Source organism: Geotrypetes seraphini, chromosome 13 (genome assembly GCF_902459505.1).
Source record: "Geotrypetes seraphini chromosome 13, aGeoSer1.1, whole genome shotgun sequence".
NCBI lineage: Eukaryota > Metazoa > Chordata > Amphibia > Gymnophiona > Dermophiidae > Geotrypetes > Geotrypetes seraphini.
Window position 1 is genome coordinate 74,826,530 of NC_047096.1, and position 14,999 is coordinate 74,841,528.

At 46.4% G+C, this 14,999-nt stretch overlaps 1 protein-coding gene across 1 annotated transcript in view; it reads right to left on the reverse strand.

Moving 5' to 3' along the window:
• The window catches only part of LOC117347455 (potassium voltage-gated channel subfamily H member 4-like), a 188,320-nt gene that overhangs the window by 55,553 nt on the left and 117,768 nt on the right, over positions 1–14,999 (reverse strand). The window contains exons 5-6 of the mRNA XM_033918434.1: positions 10,780–11,023; positions 7,656–7,813 (exon numbers count right to left, since the gene is read on the reverse strand). Of these exons, the coding sequence (XP_033774325.1) occupies positions 7,656–7,813; positions 10,780–11,023 (402 nt within the window). The remainder of the gene's footprint in view (positions 1–7,655; positions 7,814–10,779; positions 11,024–14,999) is intronic.

The following is a 14,999-nucleotide window of genomic DNA, read 5'->3' on the forward strand; positions in this document are numbered from 1 at the left end:
TCATTCCACCAATAAGAGCCAACCTCATCAGTGATGTCACAATGGCTTGATTGTCCTGTACGCCCCTCTGCCCTGCAACCCAGCCTGCTGATTAACCCTTCCCCTTAACTGTATCCATGACCTCTTTTTTGTCTTGCCTGCTTAGATTGTAAGCTCTTTGTAGGGACTGTTTTCTTACTCTTTGTGACTCTGTACAGCGCTGCGTGCATCTGGTAGCGCTATAGAAATAATTCATTAGTAGTAGTACCAGAACTGAATATCGGCAGGACCCAGATCACTTCTGTTAGTTGATGATGAACAGAATATTTAGTACTGGTATCTGGCCTCAGGCTGCCCATGAATAATGAGTTTAGAAATATCTGCAACCCCCAACTTAAAAAAATAAAATAAAAAATATGCTGACTACTGCAAACTCAATATAGGGTGGAGGGTCAGTTTACAGATTTATTCGACTGGATTTTTTTTTTCCCCCGCTTTCTCTTTTTGCTAGTGAAGCGACACCTTTCTCAAGACACATCTGGTGGGACGATTCTGAACAGCCGAATCGGGAGGGCGGGGGAGAAGGAGCAAGCACAGGAAGAAGGGGGCAGAAGTAGAATTGCAGATTGTTTCTAGAAAGAGCATCGCCTTTGCATCAGTGCTGGGATCGTTGCAGCGGTGGCGAAACATTAATACTGTAACACCTTGAACTATTTCTAATTAATCATCTCAAACAGAAAAATAAGACTCACAATTGCTTCCCTGAGGAAAGAAGTTCCCAAAATATCCCTTTGGCTTAGGTAGGTCTTTGAGACTGTTGTGATAGAAAAAAACAGCATGCACCTAAGGGACAGTTTGATGCACTGTAATATATGGAGTAGGTCCTGCTTATATATAAAATGTGACAGATACACAATTACTATTGCCCTGCATGTTATATTTACTAAGCTCACAATTTTGTCTGTCAATACACTATATTGCTTGTTCACTTCATGCTTCTAGTTTTTTTTTTTATGGTGGCACATAAAAAGTGATAGAAATATCATTTGGGGTACCTTTTCATTTTATTTTCTTGCTTGGTTTGAGATTTATGCCTTCAATCACTCTTTTCTGCTCAGATTTGTATGCAAGCTGATCATACAGAAACATATCAATTGGGGAGAGGAAATGGTTTAGCAGTAAATGCAGAGCAAAGTCTAGAGAACGAAACATAGTAACATGACGGCAGATAAAGAATTGAACTGTTCATCCAGTCTGCCCATTAGTTATTCTCATTCGATATACATGATTAAATTAACTTGTCTCTTCTTTGATATTTCTGGGCCATAGACTAAGGTCCACCTGGTAAAAGCAGGAGCGCCCGAACAGGGACATGAGCCCTGAACCCTCAGATTAAAAAGACCAGTGAGATAGTCTTCAAGAGTTTTTTTTTTTTTTCTGTAAGCAAATTTGGTCCTTCACATTTTATTTATTGGGTTTTATTAACTGCCTTTTTCATGATGAGATTCACCCAAAATAGTTTACATAGCGTTACCATATGGCTAAAAAAAAAAAGTAGGATGGATTGAGACATCCGGGTTATACTTCCATTGCTTTCAAGGAAAGTTAAAACCCAGATGTCTGTACCTGTCCTCCTTACTTCCATTGCTTTCAATGGAAGTAAAACCTGGATGTCTCAATCCGTCCTCCTTTTCTGGAGCCTTATGGTAACACTAGGTTTGCAATACATTGAATAGTAATCAGGTACTCTGTAAGTGTTTTTCCTTATCTGTGCTGGCAGGTTCCCAATCTGTGTTACCTGGGGCAATGGTTAGGTGACTTGCCCAGGGTCATGGGGAGCAGGCTGGTATTGAGCTCACAATCTCAGAGTCCAAACCACTAGGTCACTCCTTCCCATCAAATTACCCCCTCTCCATGTAGGTTACAGCATGTGCAGTGTTTCCCTAGATGCTTAATTTATTCATGGGGAAAGAGGACAGCGTTGGAACAGGAGAAGAGAGGCATTAATGAGGCAGCTGCTGTGTTGAACTGCGAGTAAAAATAAATCAGGTCGTTCCAGAATGACATCAGCCCATTTATTGGAAAAGGTGGCCAACATGAAATCTCCACAAGGACAACTAAAGAGAATATTTCTTCATTATTAAGTGTATGAATATGTTGATTCTATCTATCAGCTAAGAAAAGAAAGGGCCCCTTCTACAAAGCCACAGTAGCAAGTCCAATGCGGCCTACGCGACGCAGCTCGTTCATTTCCTGTGGGCTGTGTCACATTTGCCGCTTCGGGACTCGCTACCTCGATTTTGAAAAAGGGGCTCTTGGTGATTAATATGAGTAGCAGAGGTGTAGCTACCATTCAGTGAGCCTGGTAAAATGCCTAGGGCCACCCCATGGCAGGGGCCACCTGAAATTGGAGCCTTCTCCCCCCACACAACCAAGTCTGGTAGCTCCCCTCCATGTATCTACACCATGTGAGTCCAGCATTTGCCTACCTCCGTTCCTCCCCTCCCAGTTCTCCAAATGCTGCTGGGCTGCGGCAGAGGAAAGACCCTATTGGACAGACAGCAGCCTTTAGCACTACTGCTGTTTCTTGTGACCCACCAGCATTTGAAGGACCTGAGGGGAGGGAATGGATGTAGGCAGATGCCAGATCTGTGTGGGTGCTTGGGAGAGAGTGACACTAGTCCTGGGCATAGGAAAGAGCCTGGGAAGAAGAAAGAGTCTGGATGAAGAGACCTGGAGCAAGGGGGGGGAGGGGAGAAAAAGAAGGGGAAGATGCTGGGCTAGTGAGAGCAGAAGGAAGAGAGAGAGAGAGAGAGGCAGAGATTGAACTGGGGGCAGTGACATGCAGTCAGGGCTTTCAGGGGATTCAGTGAATCCCCAGCTCTACAGCCCTGCTTTTCTTGTTGTTTACATTTTGCTTGATGCATCTGAGGGCCTCTGAGAATGTGAATACGCGATGATCTCACATGAGTGTGTGGAGGACATCCTCCAGATACAACCCTGAGCTCAGACAGAGCCGGGGACTGTCCTGCACCTCCAGCCAGCATCAAACGAGCCTCAAGCAGCTTACAACAGGAGCTGTTGCCCCTGGACCTCCGGTACCCATGGCAGGACGGTGATTGGTACAGCTCCCACCCAAGCTGCCTCCTCATTCCTCCTGGGCCACCCTGAAGGTAAACAAAAAAAATATTGATGGACTCAGAAAGAGTCCATAACCTAGACAAACTGCCGGATTTTAGAAAAAACAACCAGACACCAGGACAGTCTTCTAAAAAGAGAACATGTCCTGGTAAATCGAGACATACGATAACTCTAAACAATGGGCAGAGCGATGGGTAGGGAGGATGGAATGATGAGCAGGATGGGGTTGGACCCTGAATCTCCTGCAGAGTGGGTTGGTCCCTTTGTCAACTCTGGATTTAATTCTAAACCACTGTGCCCGTTTTCTCCTCTTCTCCCTGTATACTTTTGTAGGTATGGGGGTAGGGGTGGGGGTGGGGGGTTGGAACCTCCTAGCAACCAGGGACTAGATTCACTAAGGCCACGGATCTGATCCGATCTGTGAGCGATCCGATCCAATCCGTGGCCGGGGAGGCTGATTCACGAAGCGTCCTCATGCAAATGAGGATGATCAGAGTCACGCCCCCAACAGACCGCAGGGATCACCGAAGAGCGATCCCGACGCATGCGTAGATCATCTTCTTTGCCTGTGGATGGTCTGTGCATGCTTACAGAGCTTGAAACTTATTGTGATAACATGTATACTATTTGTACAAGATTTGCATAGCTTTATACCAGATGTATGACTGCAATGTTGTGTTTTTATTCATGTGCTTGGACCATGTACTTTGCAATTATTTTTATGTTCTGTTATGTATTGTGATTTTTGGAAACTTAATAAAAAAACATTGAACTAAAAAAAAACCACGGACTCGCACTGCGGGGAAGGACAGCGAGTCGGGGCAGAGAGCAGGGCGGCAAAAGGAGAGTCAGGGCAGAGAGCAGGGCAGTCGGAAAGGACCTGAGCGACTGGTCCTCAGCGGTCACTTATTTTTTGATCGGCCAGCGTTCATGAAATCTTTTAGTGAATTGCTGCCTTCCTACATTTGTTTGCCATTCCCAGATGCCATGCACGGATCAGATCGGGAGTAAGGTTAGTGAATCGGGTCGGGACAAAGTGGTAGGGACACGATCGGTGTCCTTGGTGAATCTAGCCCCAGGTAGGTTTTATAAGGGAAAACCAAGGCAAGGTTTCCTTTCAAGATCAGCTTGCAAGTCTGCTGGTACAAAGCATCCTAATTTGAAAGAACCAGCCTGAATGTTTTCTGAGAACGGTGATCTATCCTTTGGGATTTTATGGTGTTGTAATGGATTTGCCTTATATGGTTTGACTATCTCGCTGTTTTTCAGATGTTAAAATACTCTTTGACCTGGTAATCTAGAAGGAGTGGAAGCAAGGAAATGATATTTGAAGAAGAATGTAATAGGTTTACAAGGAAACTGCTCTCTGGAAATGGTTTTCAGGGTCCCTCCCACACTTCCCCTCACCCACCACGTTCTTTGTTTCTCTTATATAGATTTTTCCCTCCACCCCCCAAAAAAAAAAGGTTTCATTTTTGCTGATTCACCCAGTTAAAACAGCTCCTGTGTGTATAAGTCCTTATTAACCTACCTCACTTTACAAGTGTTATTGCTGTTTATTCTCTTCTATTCCCTCCCACTCACTCTGCAGGCAAGAAAATGCTTAACTAGCTTGAAATAAAACAGGAATCTGCTTTTCAGGGATACATTTGTCTCAAGATAATACAGTATAAAACATCCCTCATCCATTGAGCTACTTAGTTTCTGAAATTTACTCCTATGAAGCCTCGATTTCTAATAGATTTAACATAATATTTTATTTGTAGACCGCACAATGCCTTTCGGTTCTAGGCGGTTAGAGAAGGAATACAGTGAAGATAGAAATTAACAATGACAGGATACAGAGCAGAAAGAATTGTTAGCATTAAAATACATATTTCACTAGTCTTTAAGCCCGTTACATTAACGGGTGCTAGAATATATGTTTGTCTGTCTTTCTTTATTTCTGTCTCTCTCTGCCGCTGTCTTTCTTTCTTTCTGTCTCTCTCCCTGCCCCTGTCTCTTTTTTCTTTCCTTTCTGTCTTCCTCCCTCCCACTATCTGTCTTTTTCTCTCCCCACTTCTTTCCAATATCTGCTCCCCCTGTCCCTCAGACTTCCATTCAGCGGCTGTCCCTCCTCTCCCCCACACTTCCATTCAGTGTCTGTCTCCCTCTCTCACCCCTTTTATCTACTGCTCACCCTCTGTTTTGCCCCTTCCATTCACTGCCCTCTCTTCTCTTTCCATCCAGTGTCCGCCCTCTTTCTCTCTCTGTTCCATATGACATCTCCTCCTTCCCTTCCCCCTTCCTTTTCCCTTGGTCTGGCATACCTTCCTCCTTCCCTGCATGCCCTGTCATGTCTTCTTCCCTCCAAGCCATTCTCTCCCCCTCTGCTCCCTTTCTTCCTTGAACTTCATCGGGCAGCAGCAGCATTCACAATTTATTGCTGTTGCCGGCTTCAGGTCTTCCTCTCTGGCGGGTCCTGTCTTCATGAAAACAGGAAGTAGGCAGGACCCACCAGAGAGGAAGGCCTGAAGCTGGCAACAGCAGCGAATTTTAAATGCTGCTGCTGCCCGAAGAAGCCAGGCCTTAACAACAAAGCTCCCTCCAGCGTTGGCAGCCGCGAGAGCGAGGTAGGGATACCGCTGGACCACCAGGTTAAAAAAAACAACAACTTACCAACGATGGCGGCGGTGCTGGGGGGGGGGTTGAAAAGCCATCGGCCGTGAAGTATGCCACCTGCATACTTCATGGCCGACGGCTTTTCAGGACTTTAAAAACTTAGCAACGATGGCGGAAGTGCTGGGGGGGGTTTGAAAAGGTGGCGCGGCTCCTCTGTCGATCTCCGCCTGACATGTCTCACAACAGCAGTTTAAGTCTGGAGAGGGGGTTTGGAACAGGATTTATGGCTTGTTAAAAAATTTCTGATGTTTGGACAATGGAGGCACACGATCGGGAAAGGGAGCCAGAGCCGGCAAGACCGCGGTCTGCGAGAGAGGGAGCGTTAGCCACGGACCTACGGATCACGGATCAGGGATCACGCAGGTATGAGTGTGCATGCGCGGCTAGCGTTTTATTATATTAGATAGCTATTCCTAACTTTACAGATAGGAGTGCAATCTATGTACATGACATCTAAATGAATTATAAGTACAGTCGTACCTCAGAATCCCAAACGCCCCAGAACTGGGACAACTTGGAATCCGAACTATTTTTTAAATTAAATTTTGCACAGAATGGTTTATATGAATTTATTCAGGTACTCAAGCATTTTTCCCTGTTTATTCCAGCAGGATCAGAATCTATCTAATGTACATGGGGGGAATTAGGTTGACTTGGCCAGGGTCACAAGGAGCAGCATGGGTTTGAACCCACAACCTCTGGGTGCCGAGATTGTAGCGTTAACCTCTGTGCCACTCTCTCCCCTTTTTCTGTTTATGAAGTGTGTGTGTTTACAACTTTGAACATTTGGAGGAGGTAGATTAGATTGTGTCTTTGGCATCATACCAAATTGTCTTTTCTAAATTAGAGAATGAGGTAAGTTACAAACAGGTACATTCACTCCTGCATCATTCTATCTATCTGTCCCTCTGTTCTCCACAAAACACACCTACATATTTTCACACACACTTATACCGCCCTTGTCCACATACTCCAATACGCAAGAGCCACATACACCCCCCCTCTTTACCCAACTTCACGTTTAATTAGGGTTATCGTATGTCTGGATTTACCCGAACATGCCCTCTTTTTAGAGGACAGTTTGGATGTCCAGGCGGTTTTTCAAAAAGCTGGCAGTTTGTCCAGGTTTAGGAGCTTGAGGCCGCATCTGGAGGGCATGCACGCATGTATGTGACATCATCAGTCATGTCCGTGCATGCATGTGGTCATCATGTCACATCCACACCTGCTCGGAGGCCCACCAGTCATGGCCCTGAGCTCAGGAAAGAGAGGATAAGAGGTTTGTGTAGGGGCGGGGCTGGGGAAGAACAGGGAGGGGCCGGGGCAGAATGGGGCAGGGCCAAATTACCTTTTTTTTGCAAGTAGTAATATGGCAACCCTATGTATAATACACTCTCTTACAAACCTCACCTACTTCATCACAATGTCCCCCACACATAAATTTGAGAGATTGAGATCATACTCCACGTGCCCTGGCTTAGGAGTGAGATTCATTCCTGTCATGGTATGTGCTAAACTAGGATTTCCCTCGACATGCCCTTCTTTTGAGGACTTGTTCGGGGGTCCGGATGGCTTTTCAAAACCCGGCACTGATGTGTGACATCATCGTGTGGCACATGCGCGGATTTCCTCCTGCCCGACGAGAGCAGGCAGTGGCGGGAGGGGATAGGGTAGGATTGGCAGCGGGACTGGGCGAGCATGGGGGCAGGTTTAGGGATCCAGTAAAATCTGGCAATCCTATGCCAAACTAACCTATTTGGAAAAATTGCCCCGACACAGACCCCAGTTTACAAATCTATGTTGGATAGCATTTCCAACACCAAGCCTCTGCCTACTTTTCCTACTCGTTTGTGAAGGACAAATGAGTCACTTACCACAGTCACATTGAAGGCATAAAGGAGGTCAAAGGGCAAGGCAGCAATCAGATCCACAAAGAACCAGGTGGCCAGATAGTGAAGACAGATGGAGCGAGGATCGTACACCACCTGGCCAGACTGGCTAACATAGGTTGTGCGAAAGTTCAGAATGATATCTGCCAAGAGAAAAGACAAACCTGCATCATTTCTGAGCACTAAACACAACATTTTACTCAAGGAATTTAAGAATGGCAGTTACCAGGGACTACGGGTCTTGCAGGAAAGCAATTGGCAGCACAATTTCAGTTCTACAGCTTAGTTGCAGAATTGCCGTAGCATGACTGAAGCAGAGACAATCATCGAGTCCGGCCTTCGGATTGCAAATCAGCTCTGACCTGTGCATCTGTAGCCAATTCTGCAGAACAAATTCCTTCCTATTTCCAAAATCTGGTGATCAGCTTATGGTTTTGTTTGTTTTTTTAAAAAAAAATCAGTGTAAATCCTTAGAATTTAACACCTTTATATCCACAAATATATTTTTCACAGAAAAAGAATTGGCAGGTTTAGTTTGCTTTGGAAGATATTTAGGGGTTTTCAGCACTCATACAATGTCAGAGGATGGGGGCATTAACTCTGTATTGCAGAGGCCTAGCATTTATTAGCTCATGTCATTTTTTTTTTTTTCTCTTCAGAAGAGTGTGGGACTAGGAACATCCCTCCCCTTTAGAACCACAGAACTCTGGAACAACCTCACATCCCCGCTCAGAATTTCAAGCTCCCTCCAATCCTTCCACAAACGCCTGAAAACTTGGATCTTTTCAAAAATCTAACACCTCCCGCTCTTTGGTTCTTTATCTTCCTAGCTCCTTTCCTATAACCCTTCATTGTAGCTCCTTTTCTACTTAACCCTGTAAACCGTGCCGAGCTCTACGCTTGTGGAGATGGTGCGGTATACAAACCTAAGGTTTAGTTTAGTTTAGAGAGTGGTGAAAGGGTTAAAAGCTACAGCCTCAGCACCCCCGAGGTTGTGGGTTCAAACCCGTATTGCTTCTTGTGACCCTGGGCAAGTCACTTGAGGGCAAATTCTATACGAAGCGCCCAAAAGTTAGGCGCCTAATTAGGCCCTGTTCAGCGCGATTCAGCTATGCTCAAAGCCAGTCCAGCCCAGCCCAGACCAGAAGAGAAAGGATCTCCGACGCACCGCCCAGCCCAGGTCGCGCCAGAAGAGGGAGGATCTTCGGGCACCGGCACTGGTGCCAAGATGGGGTAAAGTTAGTGTCATTGACGTGCTTGGGGTGGGGGAAGTAGGATCATGGTGGAGGGGGGCAAAGCGAGTGGGGGGGGGGGGAGGATGCCGGTTTGCAGGGGGGGAAGCCGGATCACGGGGAGGGGTTTGAAACAGCGTTGGATTCCTCAAGGGGGGGAGAATGGAGCAGCACCGGTAGCCTCGGGGGGGGGGAGGAGGTGGAACCAATCAAAGCAGTTTCCCTTATTTCCTATGGGGAAACTTGCTTTGATATACGAGCAATTTGGTTTACGAGCATGCTTCTGGAACGAATTATGCTCGTAAACCAAGGTTCCACTGTATATGAATGTTGATCCAAAAGGATCAAACATTTACAAGGGTACCTAAGCTGAAATTTAGCACCCAAAGACAGTACGGATTGCCTCAATTGCAGGAACCCTTTGCTTCTATCGTCTCAGATAGTTTTGAAACATCTGGGAACATGGAGATCTTAGAGTCCATAAAGGTCACCTCTTTAAGCCTAAAAAAAACAGCCTAAGAAGCGCCTCTTTATCTTGTTGAAAGACAAAAGTCACCAGAAGTGTTGAGTCGGGGTTGCAGGGTTTTGTCCAGTGAATCGCATCCTTGCCTACTTTGCATGCCGTTGCCCTCATTTGCATGCGCGGATCGGAGGATGGTCGGAAGAGAGGTAAGTGAATCGGGCCGGGGTCGCTAAGGGGTCACAAACCGATTGGTACACGATCGGTTTGCTTCGTGAATCTAGCCCTTAGTTGGTTAATTATCCTAATTTGTGCTGATAATTGGCAATTAACCCCTCACAACTGATGCTAATTAGCACTAATTAGAAGTCCGTGGCTGTTTGCTTAGTGGCTGCATTTTTCAAGGATTTTTCACTGATCCCCTGATGAGCCAATGGGTTGGCGAAACCAGGCCGCTTGTTGGGAGGTTTGAAGAGACGTGACAGCGTTGGAGCTGGATTCACAAACCTGCCCAATTGGGCCCGATCCGGCCCGATCCGACAAATTCTTAGAACTAGAATATGCAGATGGGGGCGATCGGGGGAACACCCCCATCTGCCGGCATGGATCGCTGTTGTGCGATCCCCGCGCATGCGCAGACCATCTGTAGATGGTCTGCGCATGTCTGTCTAGCCGCAACTTTTTTTTTTTTTTTTAACTTTTTCCTTCGCGCTCCTGCTCTCCCCTTCCAGCCAATCTTGCCACCCAGACTCTCCTGCTCTCTGCCGCCTTCCCTGCTTTAAACCCGCGGGCTCGCACTGCAGGGAAGGCGGCAGAGATTAGTCTTGGCGGCGAGAGGAATTTCGCTGTTGTGATCTCTATTTTCCAGGTTCCCTTTTATGGGCTTAGCAGTTTGTTTTTGGACTTCCAGTTCAACTAGAACCAGAGCTGGGATCTGGTACCTTACCTTTCATTTGCTGTTACATCACATCCCAGCTTATTTTGGTCCAGTCATTGCAATAATGGTTCTTTGGCTGCAGGCCGTGCACTGTGGCATCTTTTATTCATGAGCCTCTAGTCCGTCCCCTGCCCTAGGGCTTCTGCGGCCCCTGAAACAGCGAGATTGGGGCAGCAGAGAGCAGGGCGGCGCTGGAGAGTGGGAAAAGAAGATCTGCGACCCCCCCCAAAAATAAAAAAATAAAAAGCAGGGCTCTCGGGCTCGGGATTTTCTGAACCCCCTAAAGGCTCTGACAGTACCGATCTGAATTTGATTGGCTGAGCAGCATCTGCCTGTTGCCTGCTCAACCAATCAAATTCAGAGCAGTGACCTCAGGGCCTTTAGGGGGTGGGGTGAATCCCATGAAGGCCCTGACCGGACACCACTGCACCTGGCCCTGGCTTCCTTTCCTTATGATGGGTGCCATTTCCTGTTCCTTACCCAGAATGAAGAGCATCTCCACTACAATATCGCTGACTATGGTACTCCGTGCAGCTGAGACGCTCTCCTCTTTGTTCGTGAAGCAGACATTATAGGGAACGGTGACAGCCACATAGAAAGTGGCCAGTAGGATCAGCCAGTCCCACAGGGCTTTGGAGACGCTGTAGTGCAGTAGGATGAAACAGGACTTCTGAACGGAAGCAACCTTGTACTCTGGCACTGAGGGCTTATTCTCAAAGACATTCTGCAGGGAGACAAAGGGAAATAGAAACATAAGAAGCAAGTGGTTTTGCCCACCTTATGAAGGAGCATGGCATTGTCAGATTGCAAAGTCTAATACCGGGCAGAAAGATGAGCTTATCTGAAGAAAAAGTTTGCCATAGACAATGGCACAGCCACTGCTGGGCCTGGATAGACTCAGGCCCACCCAGTGGAAGCACACCTATAAAGGTAGCTGGTAGGGATCCCCAAGTCTAGGGTTGCAAGATTTTACTCAGTTTCACCCATCCCCGCCCCGTTATGCCCTAGTCCCACCTCCAATCCCACCCTAGCCCCATCCCCCGCTGCCTGCTCTCATCGGGCAGGAAAAAATCCACGCACGCATGGGTGCCACATGATGACATCATGTGTGTGTGAGACATCATTGCGTGACATCTGCGCATGCGTGGATTTCCTCCTGCCCAATGCGATTTAGAGGAGGCTTTTCAAAACCTGGGAAATCCGGACTTCTGGTAACCCTAGACAGTCCCACCAGCTAAAAAGTCCCCATACCTCTCCTCCTGTGTACCTTTAAAGGGTCAATCTTTGCCAGCAACTAGCAGCCTGAGAGATACACACCGCTTGCTTCCTTCTGATGTACTCTGCCTCTGCAGAAAAAGGAAGTTGCATCAGAACGAAGGTTGTGGGGTCGGCACAAGCAGTGTGTATCAGTCAAGATGCTTTCTAGCAGTGAAGGTTGGCTCTTTGAAAGGTAGGCAGCAGTCAAGGGTGGGGGATGGATGGATTGCCTCACCTCGCTTGGGTAGGAGGGAAAGATGGTGTCTTCTGCCCACCCAACTGGGGTCTAGGCCCACCCACAATTGGGTGTCTGGCTACACTCAACAGAATCAAGTTTCAAGTTTTATTAAAATTTGATATAATCGCTTATTAATGAATTTCTAGGCGAATTGCGAGTATATATAAAATACAGGTAAAAAACAATCCAAATATATCTATTACAGAACAACAAGCACATGAATTGACTTTCCCTGGAGGGAAAACAAACAAGAACATGAAGGAAAAAAGGGAAGAACTACAATAATGATAGAACAGAAAACCAGATACATAAGGTTACCACAATTACTCAATGTAGGACTCCATACTGGGGAGCCTATTCTATAAGGAAAGTAAGTACCTACTTTCCCTTATAGAATACTCAGCATAGGAGGGAACATACACACATATATCTGAGGCACAATGCCAGCCATATACCTGGTATAGATATTCATGGCTACATTATTATAATTTATGCATGATTTGTTTAACATTTTATAATTTATGTGCATAATTGTGCACACTGCCCACCTTCAAACTATGCACCATCACATTTTGATCTCCATTTTCTTAGCATAGGAGGTGCCTTAGGCACCTGGGCCAATCAGGCCCTTAGGCCTCTTTCCCGGGGCATCCTGGGAGTGGCCTTAGATATCTGGCCAATTGGAGTCTTGGGCCACACCCATTGTATCCCAGGAGGCCTAAGGCCCTGATTGGCCCAAGTGCCTAAGGCATCCCTCCTGTCGATTTCGGAGGTATTTGATGGGGGGGAACCCCTGCTGCAGCCGACTCAGCTAATCATGGCAGGGGTATTTTCTCTCCAATCAGTCCAACCAGCAGGACTCTCCGAAGCTGCGGCTTTGGGGAGTCCTGTTGGCTCAGCTGATTGGGGATTCCCTTGTCACGATCAGCTCAACCAGCCGCATCTACTTTTAACATTTGAGGTGCAATTCTATTACTGCTTCTGGTGACATGGGCGCCGGTTGGAGAATTGTGTGTGTGTGGGGGGGGAGATACAGAGTCTGTTTTTTAAGACAGCCACGGCGATTCTGTATAGGACACTGGTACACAATTCTTATCTTAATAGCTGACAAGAACCGGGAGAAGTAGACCCAACATGTTTCGCACAGTATTGGCATATGTGTTACAGGAAGTGGGGTAGCAAGGGTGAGAGGCGCCTGGGGGAGTGGTGCCCCTCTCTTACCCTCTTCTCCACCCCCCCCACCTCCACATGCTCCTTTCCCACCCTCTCCTGCCACTCGTGCACTGCTTCTCTTCCTCCATACCTCTAATGCTCTTGGTGCGAGCAGCAGCCCCCACGGGTCCAGGCATAGGTACAGGAAGTGACATCAGAGGAAGAGCCGAAGTTGGCACAACAGCAGCTTGGTGGTTGCTGTTCATGCCAGCAATGTGACAGAGGTATAGGGGAAGGGAAGCACACACGGTGGGAGGGGGGGTAGAGAGGAGGACAGATGCCTGTACCCTCACCAAGACAGCGCATGGGGCAGACTGCAAAGCTCTTTATGGTTGATGATGGCAAAACAGCGAACTCAAAACTACTGGACTTTTGCCTTTCAATACTTTATAAATCAAACACAGAATCTTGAGCCAATGCATCCTACAGAGGCTCAGACAATATTTCGGGTCGCAGCATATGCAAGTTTACGCCTATTCATTGTGGATATCCTGAAAACCTGGCTGGCAAAGGGTTACTCTGGGACCGAGTTGAGAAACACTGCAGTAGACTACCCTATCGGACAAACTGCTGTAATTCTTCTGATCCTGTTAGCAAGATCCATTGTGACTGATTTACAGCTCATTTATTTTTAATGCGATCAGATTCCTATTAAAGAGCAGACCGCGGCTCATTTTTTTTAATCGTATTCAAGAGGCTGATAACTCGGAGCAGCTGTTCTGTTCCTGCCTTCCCTGGCACGGATAGAGGCTGAACCCAGTGCTGTTCTGATCGGTACAGAATCTCTCTTTGGGATGATTCCTCAGGGCCACTATTTCAAGGGATAAGCTAGCAGGGGTGATGCCCTGAGCAGCCAAGGCACACTGCCCTTTGGAGTCAGTCTGTGTGCCTGCAAGCCCAGTAGGGGGCACCAAAAGCAAACCTTGCTGATGGCACCATTTGGCACAGCAGCTGTCCTGTGATTTTGTCTGCCGGTGCAATCACTACAAGCTGGCAGCCAACGCAACATGCAGCTCAGAACCCATTCTATACCACCATGTTTTAACAAATTCTCCAGTATTCATCTCTAACACTGTGAATCAGGACAATATCCTCATTCAAACGTGCAACAGCTTACATGAAAAGGCAAAGAAACAAAGCAACACATTATGTTAATTATGTTTCAAAGAGAAAAACCTGACCCCACCCCCCCATACGTCAACTAGTGAGAAACAGAGTCCTGGAAAACAAGGGATGAGAAAGATAGAAGTGACCACTCGTAGAAAAATAACACTAATTAATAATATTTTTCTTCTCTCTTCGCACGGGGGGAGGGGCAAGGTGCCCATTCTTCTTTTGGATAAGGGAAAGAACAAATGTTATTTCTCAAAATGAAGCTGGCAGCAGAAACGTTAGTCATAACAATGATGGATGCTGTGAGAATGCAACCGAGCTGTAATCTGAACAGATGCAGCGCCTAACTCGCTGTACAAGAGGGTAAGACCTTGGAGTGTTTTCCTTACAGCTTCTATTCATGCTGATTCATTTTACCAGCGTGCGTCCTTTCTTGACACCATTTCTACACGGTGGAAAAACAGAAGCCAACATGACAATTATCTCTCCTGAGCTCATATAATTGAACAATAGGATTGCCAAAGCACATTAGTTCCACATACACAATAAAAGGATTTTTTTTTTCTTAATTTATCCTATTTGTAGCCCACTTATCAAATATTAGTTGAGAAACATTAAAACAAACAATAAAACACAAATATAAAACAGCGATTCTCAACTTTTTTTAATTCATCCACCTATCTGGACTTCGTAAACATTTCCAGAAATTAAGCATAATTCAAAACACCGCATCAAGGCTGATATTTGATTTGAAACATTCGATCTCATAACCCCTTTCTACGACAAAAATTGAGAATCAGGTATGTTTTAAATTCGACTGTCTCTTCTATAAGGCCCTATATGGTTTATTGCCTGATTACCTCAACAATCATTTCTTATT